A 14,595-nucleotide genomic window follows, 5' to 3' on the forward strand; every position below is an offset into this window, starting at 1 on the left:
GACTTATTATTCGTGAATAGGGTTTCTCGACGATGATTACACTGCGCTTCCCGTGCGCTATTTTATTTTCGTCCAGAGCGAAGATTTCTTCAACTTGGACATCGTCAAGATTTTAGAAAGTGGAAAACGGACGTTACTACGAATCAGAAAATGGCTTTCGCCGTAGCCGTACAGATGAGAAGATACTCATCAAAAGTCGGGCCCGTCACAGAACCGTCGTCTGCAGCGGCGGCAGCGGCGAACCGTAAGTACATGATTATGGTTTTATCGTCGTTTCGCGTGTTTTCTTAAAGTAGATTAGAATACTTTAAACACCGGCTCAATAATCGCTGGTTATTTACGACGGAATGAAAGGAATTGCTCGGCCGTTAAACAATTTTATAAAAAAATACAAAATATTATCACTATTTAAATACGCGATAAGAAAATTAAGGACTTATAGAATAGAATTTTTAATTCATATATATTTGGATGTGTATTTTCATTTTAAATTCGGATTGGTTTTTATTTGATAGTTTATTTTATTCAGTCTAATGAAAATGGATTTTCGACTAGAATATAATTAGAAATTCAGCGCTTTTTTACTTCTTAACTTTGGACTTTTTAAACATTCCTTTGATCAGGTTGATAACTGTTTTTTTTTTAATCTAAAAATAAGGATTGACCCAATTGGTATTCATTTGATCAGTGGTAGATTTTGTTTATTTATGTTTTGGTCTCCCTTACTCACCCACCACATCTGCCGGTATCGAAACAGGGGGTTAATCAATCAATCATGATGATGGAAATCGATTTCTTCTTGTCTGTCCTTTTGCCTGTAATTGGACGCAGTCCAATAATTTCGATATTTAAGCTGTTAAGAATTATTGAAAATTGACACACTTATATTTAAATAGGGTCAAGGGCTAGTTCAGTGCAGTAATGTTGAATACTGAAGTGGGAAAAATCGTTTTCAATGTTTTTGAATCGTTATTGGGTATATCAACTAACACCTTTCTGTCCGTACATCACGATCGAGTGAGTCTTTAACCAGGGGTTATAGTTTTACGAAGTCAATCATCATCATTTTACTAAATCGTGAACTTATCATAAGAATGAGCAGGTTGTAATTTCGCTGAATCGTTGAAGTCATCGCGAATGAGAAGGTCGTCATCGTGATTTTACCGAATTGTTGAAATCATTTGAAAATGAGGTCGTCGACTAGTAAATAATGTAAACATAATTTTGCTATGTTTTTCGTACCTCGATATACCGCTAAACTAAAACCGCCGTGACATTTGGATCTTAAAAAATTGGCTCCTTGCTGATTTTACATCATAGACACATATATTTCGGTCGAAAAATGAAATATGTTTCGGTTTATATATTTGCTAGTCGGATATTTTTCCGGTAATAATTACCGCGCGACAGCTGTGGATGGGGTTTAATATGAAGGATGTCGTATTTATTCATGATATATCAGTTTCACTAATGTTCGTTGAAATTTGCGTTGTTGCGTACACGGCGTATCGGTTACCATCGATTTGAATACGAAAAAAAACCGTTTGATTTCGTAAGTAACTGCGTGGATCTGCGAGTTTTTGAGCCCTTGCTTATTTCGAGATACGGTAGCAGCTCTGAAATTTTCAAGAATAGCGCAACTACAATTTCGTTCGTACGAGCGGCGACTATGTCGTAGGTAAAGATACTCTTTTTCGATTTTCTAATTCCGAATGCTGACGAGTAGGAGACTTATATCATATCGATGATATCGTATGAATATGTGCACACATGTGCACTTTAAAGAACTCTCAGGTCAGCGTCGCCTGGCACACCGGCACACTGCTGATAAACTGTGACAACAATGTTTAATGATAATATACGTCAGACGGTGTCTGCGCGACTATCGAATCGAATCGGGACTATGTCTACGTGCGCTAGATAGGATTTCATAGATTTCAAAATTGACGCTAACTTAAACAAAAGGTATGTTTGATAGGGTTTAATTTCGTGATATTTACCTAAGTCTGGCAGCATGTGTGAAATTGAATATGTATTTTAGTTATCGTCGAAGATCTTTTGGAGAAAAAAAAATTGTTTGCGCAATAAAAAGATATTTTTTCTTGTGTCTATAAAAGTGAGGTTGTACGTCACGTGATTTCACGGTGTTTAGTTCGTAATCTAAACCGTTCTATAGACAGTTTTAAAACTTTTATAAAGACTGTCGTCAATGCTTATGGAACACGCCTTCAATTGAATTCTAAAAACGATGTATTGAATAGCTGTTGGTTAAGTACATGAGTACATGCACTTCAGTGTTTAATGAGTTCTATCTAGATTTGATTAGAATTCCAACAAAGAGATCAGATTTTATAAACCCAGATCTATTCAGTCACTTCATCGTGGAGAGTTTTACTAGAATTACTCAGAAATTGACTTAAATCAGTTTATCAGTGATTAGAATTATTTCCTGGAACAGGCTCATGCCGAGTGACGAACCCCCTAAAATTTTGCCCTTTCAAAAAGTCAGTGTCCAAAAATTTGGATCAAGATCTTTCGAAATTTGGGGACAATTTTCATGTTGTTTTTTTTTTTTCAAAATGAAAAGCAATCCATTCTCAAATGATTTATTCAGGTACCCGGGCACTTCATATTTTAGATCTGCCTTTTTTCAGTTTTTCAATAGAACGCACCCCTTTTCACGAAATTGAACTGCCCCTCAAAAGAACTCGGCATGGCCCTGTATGTTATTCGCAGTAATGACCCAGAAAACGATACCGACTTATCGCGCCTCTTACTTCTAATTCGGACGGTATAAATTATGATTCATAAATGTTATCTATTGCGCATGAATCACGGCTATTTATATTTGGTTCGGAACGGCGTCGGCACGAAAATGAAATTCCCATCCACCCACGAGTTAAAGCAAATACAGTCTCGGTGTTTATGCCGGTCAGTTTATGATTAATGATGAAATTCAAACAAATGGTTGATAAACGTTTCATCATGCGGCGATTGCATCGAACGTTCAGCGCAGATTATTTCAGACCGTACTCAATTTGTTTGAATGGATGTAATTACGAAGCGTGGACATCCGTTCACGCCAGATGTTTGGCCACGTACAGCTACGCATAATTCGCTTGATTCGGTTTCCGTAGTAACACGGCGACGATTGTTGACACTATTCGGGCGCTGTTATATTTTTGAATTGTGACAGTTGATGATCTAGCGCTATTCGGTTGGGTGAACATTGTTGCGATCACAGGGGCTCGTATCATAGTTGCAGGTAATGTAAAAATGATAATCTGTTAATCCAATGTATATAGTATATATAAAATAACGTTATTTTATATATACTATATACATTGGATTAACAGATTATCGTTTTTACATTACCTACAACTATGATACGAGCCCCTGTGGTTGCGATGATCGCTTAGCTGCCTAACGCACCATCTCATAACCCTGAATATACCTCAGAACCACAATCTATAGGGCCTAGCATACATTGACACTGCGATTGGAGACAACTAGTTGCCAGGCAGTTTTCGGCGCATGGGAGGAACTAGCTGAATACAAGTTGCTCCAATTTGTGAGCAAGCTTTACGACTGGTTAGCGTCCATCTAGCCAGTTGCCCATGTTCTACTTTTGAGCGACCAGTTACTGTCATATGCGTCGATGTGAGCGCTCCATAATCAACAACACGTGGTTGCAATTGACTAAAACAAAGCAATTTGACACGTGACATCAGATGCCCCCAAGAATATTTGCTAGATAACACATCTCAGTTGCGGTTGATGTACGCGCTATGGACCTAGAGACTGGCATGAGCCATGCAGTTGCTGGTTTTTACTAGATTTTCGATGTGGATATGATCAGTTGCTAGTCCGATGTACGCTAGGCTTAAGAATACTCTCTTATTTTACTACTAGGATAGATCAGTTTTGATTATCGTTAAACAGATGAAATCGTTGTCCGAACGACTGCAGCGATTTCGGTAGCAAAAACCAGGACATTTGCGAATCTCCCTTATCAAGTATAATATTCTTCATCTGTCTATAATTTCATGTAACGTAATTTCATCGGATTATGTCCAGTAGGATTTCTTTCGTGTACTCAAACTTTTCGAATGGAAATATTTTTTTCTTATTGACTTGTACTTTGTAGTCAAAGATAATGTTTGTCACTACGTAGCCACCCGTTGATTGATTACCTTGTATCGCTCACTCAGTAATCCAGTTTCTTACCCGACAGATTCGATAAACCCGTTTCAATGTTTTATCTAGACGTAAAACATTATTATTCCTTTGTATAAGCGCCGTTTGTTATCTCGACTTGTTGAGATTAACTTACACATCACTCGCACCCGATATCTGTTGACATCCACTTTAACCGTCCCAGCCCCTGCCTTAAACAAACACACTTATACTTTATTAAAAAAAGTAGTCATATCACGTAATCTATTTCGGGACGAGAATTCCTTGACAATGACAATTGAATATCATCTGAGCCAACCATTTTTTATCTTATCTTAATGAAGTCTCATAAATCATCGTATGACCCTGGCCAACGACTGCCATTTTCTTGATTAGAAATGTTCTAAGTTAGAATTCGATTCTTTCGTTGAAAAGTTAGGTGCTCAAACTATTCGCAGTGTTCTTATCACGCGTCGATAGAACGTATCTGATAAATTAACGTTGAAACCCAGCTCCGTTATCGAAGTTAATATTTACACACGACGCGTTGTCACTTAGCGGGTTTTTTTTTCCTACTCATTGCAGTTATCGACGCGACAGATGGTATAATTCGTTGCCACGACGACGATGACCGGGCAGACGTCCTCCGAGGTCGGATTCTAACAATGGCAGACGCGGAACGGACGACGACGACGAATGTCGGTCCGATTATCCACGTTCACGAAGACTCGTTATACTCCGATTGTGAACAGAAGGAGAACGGCGGTTTTACGAACGAAGCGTTTACCGACGACAGTGGCTCGGCCGGAGCGTCGCGTGAACCGGGAGTTACCGCGACGGCTTCACCCGTCAAAAACCCGCCGACAAAATGTGATAAGATTAATACTCGGTGCGGCTGCGGAAGCTGCACGCCGGATTGCATGCAGAAATGCGCGCATCCGATGTTATTCCTGGTGGCGGTAAGCGCGGTCGTGTTCGTGCAGTCGTTCCTCGCGTCCGGCTATCAGAACAGCGTCAACACGAGCGTCGAACGGCGCTTCGACTTATGGAGTAAAGAATGGGGACTCGTGTTGAGTAGTTACGACTTCACGGCGATGCCGGCGTCGATTCTCGTCAGTTTCTTTGCGGCGAAACGCAATCGCAGCCACTGGATCGGCTACGGCGTCGTGACGCTCGCCGTCGGTTCCATCACGTTCGCGTTGCCTCATTTCATCGCTGGTCCGTACCGAGTCTCGACTGAGGCTGCGTCCGGCGTCGCGGCGAGAAACTCGTCGAATTTAGTCTGCGACGCGTCGTCTAAACGCGACACGAGCTGCGGAGAGAAATCGCCGGAGACCTGGGCATTGGCCATGTTGTGTTTGGGACAACTAATCCTCGGACTCGGCGTCGGACCGCTTTACACGCTGGGACCGACTTATATATACGACAGCGTCAAACGCAAAGTCTATGGACTTTATATTGGTAAGATCTACTTATCCTGACAAGGTGGCGCTACTGACCTGGAAACCTGGGAAATTCGGGGAATCAGAGATATCTAGAAAAATATTAGGGACAAACTCTGGGAATTTGACAAATTTTGAAAAGAAAACCTGGAATTTGGATATGCTATTAACTATGCTTTTCTTTATCAATACATGATTCATTGATAAATGAATGAATTGCAACATTTTAAACCCAGAAATTTCGTTTGTTTGATCACATGGAAAATCAGGGAAAACTCAGGATTGTAAATAGGCAGAAAGTAGTCATCCTGTACAAGCTAATCCAGGTTAAAACAGTTTTACTATGTATTTAACCAATCCCTGATATTTGTAGGTATATTCTACTCGATGGTTGCTGTAGGACCGGCGTGCGGGTTTCTGGTTGGGGCAGCGTTGCTTTCATTCTACGTCGATCCCGGATTGAAGCCGGTTGGAATGACGGAGAGCGACCCGCGTTGGGTCGGCGCCTGGTGGGTCGGCTACGTCATCGTGTCCGCTTTATTGTTGCTGACGTCGATTCCGTTGTTTCTGTTTCCGAAGAAGTTACCGCCGCGACATTCGAAACGCCGATGGAAGGAAGTGTTCCCCGACGAGGATGGGGATGACGGCGCCATTTTCGCTAATTTCGGCGACGATTGTAAAGGTAAGAAAATATAACACAAATGCAGCGTACGGTTTCATTTTGAAAACTTGGGCCATAAGTACCCCGGTAGTAGATTTTCGATTTTTTCTTTTTCCCTTGATGCAAAGTTTAACCCATTAATCACTAACTGCAAACTTTAACCCATTAATCACTAACTCATGCTCTCTCCTCTCCATTATTTGAACCTGGTGACATTGTCAGGCTCTACCACAGCCTTACCCAGCAGACCAGGGACGAGCTGCACAGTCGTAATCTAAGTCCAACAGTGGTCTCACAGAATTGTTAGATTGACTATAGTACTATTTGATCTTCGACTGGTCTTATTTCTTAGCTTCAGGTGTGCAGGGCAGGCAGCTAATTGCAATAGTATTGGGGTTTAAATACCATCGAAGGACAAACGTCTCATGTTGTCATATTTTGGTCATATTAACATAATAACTCGCACCTGTTGCTTTTAACTGTAACTTTTTTCTAACGTTTTCTAAACATTTTGCAGGCTTTCCGCGAAGAGCCAGTCATCCTGTCATACGACAGGAGACTTGCTTACAAAAACAAGATTTTCGGAAAAGTATGGAAAATAACATTTCTGCTGCTTGCGCGATCATCTCTTCATTATCTATTTCCAGAAAAGATCGGGATTCAGTTTCACAGTTCCGCAGTTTAGCGGTTAAATCATTTACCTATATGTAACTGTAGGGACAAATCCTGATCCATAACTGTGGAACTGGTTTCTATTTCCAGTTCCACAGATGTTACATATTTTAAATTTCTGTGTTCTGATTGTAGTTTTAGATTGTTGTGAAACTCCGTAATTAGTTGACCTGAACTGCTCCATTTACATGACGCTTTATTCTTGGTGAAAGACATAACTTCGGGGTTTATTGGCAAAGCCATCTTTACTGGAAATAGTTTAACTCTGCAGCTTATTTGTTCGCAGCGATGAGATATTTTTGCTATCATAGCAAAGCAAAACATTTCACCTGGTTCGATAGTTAAAGATTTAAAGGGTATGCTTCTATAAATCTGATTAAGAACTCTTGCTTGCTTGTATCGTTATATCGTCGGGCCTGCTGGAAAAATATCTAGCGTGTTCTTTCATCTCTTGCTTTGTTCATTACGCCAAGTATCGCGATTCATAGAGTAAAACGATATCCTTCAAAGTAGTGTTGGTTTTATAGACTAAGCCATGAAATTTATTTCTTGTATTTGGGTATAGTTAGCAATAAGTACCATGTGATTTTCATTTGTGTCATGAAAAAGTTTGAGAAGCTTTCTTGTGTAAAAGCAGTTAGGGTCGATGGAGAAGTATTGCTTGAATTTGGTTTGACTGCGGCTTAGAGTTTTGAATTATTGTGCATGAAATACTGGGGCTAAGGGATGAACTAGAACCGGTATTCTGTCTATAAAACCAGTCACGTATGTGATAGATTTTGCCTTAATAACTGGTATTAATGCTTGTTATTGTGCTTATTAGCTTATTAACATGTATGAATACTGCGCGCTGTACAATTGTGAAGAATTGTATTTAAATACAACCAGTGGAAAATGTTACAAGTGCCCCAGCTGTGACATTATATACTAAAGTATCAAAAAAATATATTTCTAGTTTTGTAATCGGCTTTTCCATTCATGACCTTATTATGAGTGTCACATGAAAAAATGTCTGTGACATTGTTTATCTGTTTATCATTAGCATATTTCCTCTGATTTTGGCTGATGTTTTGATACTTCGGTTGTTTCCTAGTACTGTTATATTCCATAGACCGCCAATTTTTTCCATAGACCGCCAATTTTTTGCCCTTTTTTCATGGAAAAGTCTGATCCAAATTTCGTATTCACTGTGGCCTGGGATTGAACTATTGTGGTGTTAAGACTGAAAAAAAATCAATCGGACAGTCAAGGCAGGACCAGCCTGCAAATATCCTGGTTCTAGCGTCAATCTATGGACCAGTCTTATGATTTAAAACAACTTAGGTGATGACTGCAATAGGGTCCATGTCTCTAGTTAGGTTCCACTAAAATTGGTGGTCTGGTAGTCAGCAAAACCTTCCGAGCGTGCCCAGTCTGGTCCAGAATTTTCTGATACAGTGGCGCTGTTATGGGTTCAATTGTTCAAAACAGAAGTTGACCTAAACAAATTTCTTATCATTTCTACTTTCAGATTTTCCTCGCGGTATAAAAGCGTTATTCACGAACCCCGTCTGGCTGTGTATAACGTTAGCGGCGGTGATGGAACGCAGTATAGTGTCGGGATTCGTCGCGTATGTCAGTAAATATCTTCAGGTCGAATTCCACGTTCCCAGCTCACAGGCTAACATCATGACAGGTAAATGTCCGATCGATTTCAGATGCAAAGTGACACACATGAAATGCCCAATGCTTTCTAGACTTAGTAAAGACTTAGGACTTCTACCATTCCCTTCTCCGCTGCTAGCAAATCAGACAATCTTGGCTGCAAAGCAGAAGGATCAGCTATAATTGAACTCTATGAAACCAGATTGGTATTAACCATTGTTATGGTTATGATTTCTCGCTTAAAACTCTTTCTGTTTGAAAAACACTATGAATTTGTTGATCAACTCATACGCCATCTAACGTGATTCACCAAAAACGATCCTAACTCTCTATCAAACGAAGATACACAATAATATCGCCAATGTTACGGTCGGTCGTATCATATCTTAGATTTTTTACGGATTTTCTTGCAGGTTTAGTGTTGATACCGAGCGCTTGTTTCGGTATAATAATCGGCGGTATAATACTCAAACGACACCCGATGAGCAATTCGGCAATTTTCAAATTCATCTTGATTTTTGCGACGATATCGATGTTGATTGTGGTGGGTGCGTTTTTCGTCAAATGCGACGAGTTGCCGTTTGCCGGAATAACAATCAATCACAATGGATCGGGCAGGTCAGTTCTCGAGTTAACCTGACTTCTTCTAAGATTGATACAATCTGTACCAGAACAGAGGGGGTATTTTTTAATTCACCATCTATCGTTTGAGTTAAGAAACTAGCCAACCGTACCAGTACGGTTTTGGCAGCCAAGTGATGGGAAATATCGAACGTACCAGTACGTGTTTGGCAGGCAATGAGTTAACGATATCAGGTTATAGCGTGGGCTCGTAGGACGTCGTAATATTTAACTATCGTAAAATGCTCGTAACATTTTATTCGTATTTCCACAGCATCGAAGCGTCTTCCATCAATGTCTCGTCGAGTTGTAACATCAACTGTAAATGTAACACCCGTCATTATAATCCGGTTTGCGGTTACGATCAAATCACGTATTTCAGTTCGTGTCACGCCGGCTGTACCGATATAAATACAACCGGACACGTAAGTATCGTACAACGACCTTCGTAGCCTTGCGTCAAAAGCTTCGACATCAGCGAAATAATCCTGTATGCTGATATTGTAGAGTTATAAGGTATATTATCTAGTAGATCAATTGGATTTGAAATTGTATTGAAATGATCTTTAAATATAATGTTTTAGTATTTCACATTTAATTATCAACATTTTTATAGTTATATGTACAGGATGTATATACACCCAGCATTTGTATTTAGTCAACTAATCTTTTTATCGACTTTCTTGTTGTCTAATTAACTGGTTAGCATCTGCTAATTATACACTAGTCTCATAAACACATGTCATCATCAACTTATTGAATAATTATCTGCAAATAGTTTTCATAAAAACCATTGGTTATAACTATAGATTTTCCTGCAGACAACAGCTACAGACTCTGGTTCTATAATCTACTTGATAAAATACCCTATAATATATTCAAATCCAATCTCTATAATCTACTTGATGATAAACCCTATGATACTAGTCAGATTAAAACCCACTATACGTGTGTGTACGCAATTCAAAAGATTAGAAAGGAAATTCATTTGTCATTGGAATCAGGAGAAATCAGATGATTAGACGTATTGGACTCGGATCGGTCTTATTAACTTTTCTCCACGTCTGACAGTGGCTATTCTACTACAATGCTCTTAGGCTCTTCTCATAGTCTATACAATAAACATTTACATTATAGAACGCTTCTAAAAGAAACTTGTTTCTTCTATTTCAATTGTGTTGAAACGTGACAATAACTTTCATATTTTATCTATCAATTATGGGTTTTTCTTTGATATAAAGATGGTGGATAGACAGACAGTCAGTAAATACTCAACTAATTTCGGGTTATCTGTTTATTTCAGAGTTTTCTATCTTGTGGCTGCGTTCATACTACTATGGCTACTGCTGTTACCGGTAAATGCCCGAGTTCTTGTCAGATGTTGTATCCATTTCTAGTCATACTGTTCTGTATGGGTTTCGTAGCGTCTTTGTGCCAAAATCCTGCCTTGATCATTACTTTATCGTACGTATTTTTCTGTATAAGATGTATCAGCATTTACAGTGTTTACAGGTGATGTTGATGTAGATATATGATTTTGTTTGATTTTGTAGGTGTGTTAAAAAGAAGGATCGCTCGTTTTCGCTAGGAATGCAAGATTCTGTCGTGAGATTACTCGGTAAGTATTTTACACTTCTATGACCATTAATAACAGTGTGAATAAAATCGAATTACTCTCAATCTGGAATAAGAAACCCCTTGAAGGTTCGAGAAATTTATTTACTTCTAGTACTGCCTCATTTGTTACTTGATAAGGAAACTTATAAATTATATCTTGGATTCTTTGAAGGAGTTAGACCTGAAATTTGAAATGGGCAAATTTGGCAATGCAAGGGAAGCAAGTGCCAAACATTGGTGGGGGTTCTGGCAGCCCTCCAACAGGATATTTAGGAAAAAAGGGGGCATTTAGTATCTTTATCAGAGCCTATTTAGATTTATTTTTCATCTTTTTCAAATTTTCTTTGCAAAAATGATTTGACCGGACTTTTTGGAGGGTGTATTCGAATTTTGAAGGGGTGGACCAGTCCACTCTTGTTCACCCCCTAAATCTGTCTAGTGATGTCATTATTCCAATTCGCTGCGAGCAAGGTTGATTGCATTGAATTACTAGATAAACTGTATGAATCCCTGTTCAATTTAAGCACCTTTGGCGCCATAGAGCATTTTCCTGTAATGCACCTGCGCTTATGGAGCTCATATAGTTTCTCCGATTTTGATTAATTTTCTCTGGAACAAAACACATCTAAAGAAACTTCTATTCAGACAACACTTACTAGAGGAGCACATCTGAACTGTTTTAATAGGATACCTGCACTATATAAAACTTATTCATTATTATTATAACAATTCTTCATATGACGTGTCTTCTTGATACTAAAAATTTGCTCGTATTATTTTCAGCGTATATACCATCACCGATCTATTTCGGTTATCTATTCGACGGTCAGTGTTTACTGCGCGAGGAGATCTGCGACGGCAGCGGTTCGTGTTGGGAATACGATACTAAACGTTTGCCGTACGCGATATTCGGCACGGTGATCGCGCTGAAATGCGTCGGTATCGTTTTCATCGCGTTGGGATGGATGTTCTGTCAACGTGAAGACCGACAGAACGCCGAACAAAAACAGTCCGCCGCCAACAGCGACAAGTCGGAACCGAGTGCCGTACCTACGCGAAACGGGAAAGTTTTCATCGAGCCATCGGAGGACGGAATATACTCGATATCGAACGGAGACGTAAACGTTCAAAAACGATACAGCGACCCGACGGGTCGGCACCGGGCTTTCAACACCCCTCGTCTCCCTCGGTCGGTGACAGAAACCGATGTTTCATCTCCGGACTGCGGCTTCGACGCGAATGATTTGAAAATCACTCCGAGTTGGAATTCGATAGCGTCAAACTCGACGACTATTACGTATCTATGACGCTACAGCGATTTCTATACATAGGAATTAGTCGTCGAGAGAATATCGTTTCATCAGGATCCAATTTGACGCATGAGTTCGATCACTTCGCAGTTAACTCTAACTCAGGACTGTAGAGCTGGACCCAGTTCCACAGTTCAGAGTTAAGATTTGACTCAGAGTTGACTCATTGAAAATGAACTGATTTTAACTTAACTCACAACTGTGGAACTGGATCCTGAATTGTAAGTTCAGATTTAACTCTAACTCAGATTTTAGAACGGCTTTAAGCAAAACTCTGGGCTGGTGCTAACTTAAACCCAGTGGTTAATGTACTCGTATTCATAGTCAATTTAAGTTAAACACAAGTCTAAATACTGAACCGTGGGGTTGATTCAACTATTAACCATTCGGGTTTAAGTATTTAACTTAAAACAAATGTATTTGATAACTAACTTCATTTTAGACCAAGTTAGGGGGTTGTTTTTTTTTAAAGAAAATCAAAAGCTTTAGAAACGGTTCTGTAAATGTAAATGTTACTCCAATCCAGTTTGTTGTCAATATTTTAAAGTTAGCAAAATTATTGTATCTCACTCAAAGACTGGAATTGAGAACTGGATCCAGGGTTATTGAAAATCGAAATGATTTCATCTGAAAACCGTATTATGTTCCAACAGAATACAATCATTTATGATAGAGAATAGCTTTAATGCTCTGTATAAAAATGCGCATTTATCATATTCAGTTTTATAATCGTGTTTCGTAAATGAGCCAACAGATAATGATAGCTATAGACGAACACCAAATGTTAGTCATTTCATTGTTGTCGAACTTGCTAGCTAATAAGGGGGTCGAAGGATACCACTATGTCCCCTGTCCGAGGTGATCCAAAAATTTGAGCAGATGTGGGTTTAGCGTATTAAGCGTTTTCCGAGATATAATGATAAGTCCGGAAAGTACAATATAAGTCTGGAATGTTGCTGAAAGTTCAATATCCTGTATCCACGACGTGAAGCTTGTTATTTTTACTTGCGCGTGAATTTCAATCTATTTTTAGCGACGTGAACAATGTGTGAAAGACGAATCATTGAATGAAATTTCTTCGGGAAAAAGAATTTAATTCATAAAAATCTGTGCATTACGTACAGTAGTTTCTCGCAGACGCCGAAACAGCGATCGATAAATATTTGAATTGTGGTTGATTTATATGATGGATATCACTATCAGAATAGTTTCAAACACAAAGCGGGAGGGTCGAGACCCTATTAACCCCCCCCTTGGAACCACCCCTGTCAGTATGCATATCTGTTGGTACTAGAATGATATATGTTTGTTCAGTAGTACATGTATAAGAATACAATTATGAATGTGATGCCCAGTGTTAATGATGATTGTTGCAGTTGTTTTCTAAACGGAAAATTATTTTTGATCAAATTGTTATTGATTTATGTGTGTTTTTCCACTGTGATCGTACGTATACACTGTTGCATAAAAAACAAAAATACCATTATATATTTTTTATAATAAAGAACGAAAATGAAAAGTAAATGAATGATGATAATGTCACTTTGTGATTTATATTAGGCCAGATTTGATTCTAACAGGATTGCACTCCTTGTGCATTCATACGCAGTTCATGAAGATCATCATATGGTTTGTCGACTTTTAGATATGGTGTGGAATGAATTCGTTGTTAAGGCAAAAAATAACTCTAACATTCATTTCTGGATTGTGAATGTTTGTCAAGAATGGAGAGCTTTCTGCTATAAATGATCGTATGAATTTGAACCACCCATGTCCATTGGAAAACCGAATGAAATGGAAAGCTTTTTTCTTCTATTCATCTCATGTTTTGCTCTGCTATTACCGAATGACGGGTGGGGTTCATATCCCTAACCCTAATTACTGATGCGGAACGCTATTTCGGAATGATGATTTCTTTCTGAAACACTTTTTGACATAATAAAAACATTTTTCATTTATGCAATTTCTGAACAATGTCCTGTTGCGCACGACTAACTGGAACCATGACCGTGACCGGGACGTGATTAGCCTATATATACATTCTGTACATCAGTTAGAGATATATCGGCTGTCATTCGAGACACACGTACAGTTTTGTATAGATTTAGGATATCGACTCTGCGAGAAAATACATTGGATCAAATTTTTTGGAACTCACTAATTCAGACTTAAAAATACTGTCGTTCGTATCTGTATGCTGCACTATCAGTATGTATGTGCGGAGAATAAAGACATTGACTCCGGAGCTGCAAGAAAATGCGTACGTAGGTTTCTGGAACGGGAATTCGCGACTCAACAAGACAAATTGGAATTCATCGTTTACTCTTGGATAAACCGCACCGATCAGTGTTAGAGCTGATGATATCGTAGATTGGATTCTCGATTTCGGTGACGCTTAAGAAGTCTTAAAAGAATAAACTTGTTCTAAAATCGGGATGTAATACGCTGATAG

General features: G+C 39.0%; 1 protein-coding gene across 2 annotated transcripts; it reads left to right on the top strand.

The window, feature by feature from the left end:
- Positions 1-93: 93 nt before the first annotated feature.
- LOC141913143 (solute carrier organic anion transporter family member 5A1-like) lies at positions 94-13,649 on the top strand. 2 transcript variants are annotated; one of them, XM_074804603.1, is made up of 9 exons: positions 94-244; positions 4,762-5,637; positions 5,992-6,300; positions 8,462-8,626; positions 9,009-9,213; positions 9,491-9,641; positions 10,520-10,680; positions 10,770-10,834; positions 11,617-13,649. In XM_074804603.1, the coding sequence occupies exons 1-9, from the start codon at positions 151-153 to the stop codon at positions 12,138-12,140; spliced, it is 2,550 nt and encodes an 849-aa protein (XP_074660704.1). In that variant the 5' UTR covers positions 94-150; the 3' UTR covers positions 12,141-13,649. The 2 variants fall into 2 exon arrangements, with proteins under 2 accessions (XP_074660704.1, XP_074660705.1); XM_074804604.1 differs by lacking the exon at positions 94-244 and adding an exon at positions 1,836-1,965.
- The last annotated feature ends 946 nt before the right edge of the window (positions 13,650-14,595 follow it).

Source organism: Tubulanus polymorphus, chromosome 11 (assembly GCF_964204645.1).
Source record: "Tubulanus polymorphus chromosome 11, tnTubPoly1.2, whole genome shotgun sequence".
NCBI classification, from domain to species: Eukaryota; Metazoa; Nemertea; class Palaeonemertea; order Tubulaniformes; family Tubulanidae; genus Tubulanus; species Tubulanus polymorphus.